A 1,821-nucleotide genomic window follows, 5' to 3' on the forward strand; every position below is an offset into this window, starting at 1 on the left:
CCTCTCCATGTGAGCTTTTCCAACTCATGCAGATTGGATGATAAGGACATACATCACCTTAATTTCATCATGTGGAGGTAAATGATAAATATTTCACAAAAGAAAGTAAATAACAATAATCCTTTGCAATAGAACATGGTGTACTGTCAATTTTAGTGATGTAGCCACCTAAGAATTCCACTATAAGATCAAAGAGAAGTCAAAGGAAAGAAAGTCAGGAGCGGAAAGCTGCTAATTTATGGGTTTTAAAAAATTAGAAATATAGATATGACTGACGGAACTTATATCTGTGAAATTAAGTTCAAGCAAAAGCATTTAGTTTCTAAAGTGCAGCTAGTGGAAGACTGTATTATAACTTGCCGGGGAATAAACTTTCAAGATTTTTCTGTCTGCTAGGGACAAGAAGGGAAGAGTGCACATCCTGCAGATAACTTTGGATGGAACATAACCTAGCCATCCACCTTCAATATCAGCGGTTGGCATCCTTCAAATTTCAGATAATAGAGCCTTGCACTGTTTAGACAATGCCCTAATTTACTGACTATTCCTCAGGACGTGCCTTATCTCTTCAATTTGAAATGGTCAATAAACTCAAGACTGAAAGATGTTATCCAACAGTTTCAGAAGGTAAACATGTTGCAACTCTCCCCACAGTTGCATTTGCGTTTGCATTGTAACTAATGATTTACTACTGAGTATTTCATCCATCAATGACATGTGTAGCTTATTGACGTTTGTGGATTGTGATTTTCTGCTATAATTCCCATATCCTTTTCTTATTGGATCCAGCATCTTGAGAAGCTTCAGGACTTTTGGAATCTAATGGATGACATTGACCGCTCTCTTTTGGTTTCTGATATACGATATCCTTAGCGTGCTTTGTCAGATCGCCAACATAATATAAGTATGTCCTTATTTGAATGTTGTTTTATACTTTTATATCCCTTAACCAGCCCATCATTGATTGATATCCATTTTCTTCTGTTATAGGTAATGACTGCTACATCATATTGTCTATAGATGCTAATGATCCGACATCCATACCAGAGTAAGTTTTTTCTGAAACCAACCTCTTTACAAGTATTCGTATCTTTAATGAGTTTTAATTTGATATGGAGCTCTTTTAGCTGTCGCTTTCTTGGTTCAGATTCAGGAGAGGAGAGATTGAGGGAGATGTGGAGGAAAAACTGCAAAAGATGGTATTTCAACTATTGCTTTTACTTCTGGCTATAATTATCTTAGTCTGTATCATTGTTTACATTTGGATGCTGATGTCGTTGTTTTAAGTGCTCAAAATACTGCTTTAAGTAATTTTTTCTGGATTTTTCAAGAATTATCATATATTTCCCCGATACCTGGTGTTTCCTGCGTAAAATCAGGGGAACATTTTTTCCATATTCTTCTGCACTTAGTTTTTGCTGCCAATACATGGAATTTTCTCTATGGCTGGAAAAAAATGAAGGGACTGGGGCTGGGTGGGTAAGGATATTTGAATTTCCCTTTTGATCGGTTGAGGAGGTCCAGCTTGCTATACATGGAATGTTCTCTACGTTTGTCATTTTGAACAGTTTTCATAAAAACAATTTAGCAATTGGGAGATGGCGGGTAAGAATTGTTCGGCTGTTACATGGAATTTTCTCTATGATTGATGTGTTTTGAATATTTATCAGGAAAAAAGATTAAGGGATTGGGGCTGGTTGGTAATGATCGTTTTAACTTTCTCTTTCGAAAGGTAGAGGAGGTTCTATTGGCTATCATGCCCGTAGGAAATCTGCCCCTTAAAATTACCAAGTCATTTTTAAGGTAAATGATGTACCTTGG

At 36.4% G+C, this 1,821-nt stretch overlaps 1 protein-coding gene across 1 annotated transcript; it reads left to right on the forward strand.

Annotated features, from left to right (window-relative positions):
* Positions 1–396: 396 nt before the first annotated feature.
* Positions 397–1,815, forward strand: LOC107852569 (E3 ubiquitin-protein ligase FANCL; the record flags this gene model as incomplete). Its single annotated transcript, XM_047402562.1, is given in 6 exon segments — positions 397–475; positions 553–627; positions 790–904; positions 991–1,048; positions 1,128–1,199; positions 1,671–1,815. Coding segments are annotated over 6 exon segments (412 nt in total), but the record flags the coding sequence as incomplete, so codon positions are not given.
* Between the last annotated feature and the right edge of the window lie 6 nt (positions 1,816–1,821).

This window comes from Capsicum annuum, unplaced genomic scaffold (assembly GCF_002878395.1).
Source record: "Capsicum annuum cultivar UCD-10X-F1 unplaced genomic scaffold, UCD10Xv1.1 ctg24317, whole genome shotgun sequence".
Lineage (NCBI taxonomy): Eukaryota > Viridiplantae > Streptophyta > Magnoliopsida > Solanales > Solanaceae > Capsicum > Capsicum annuum.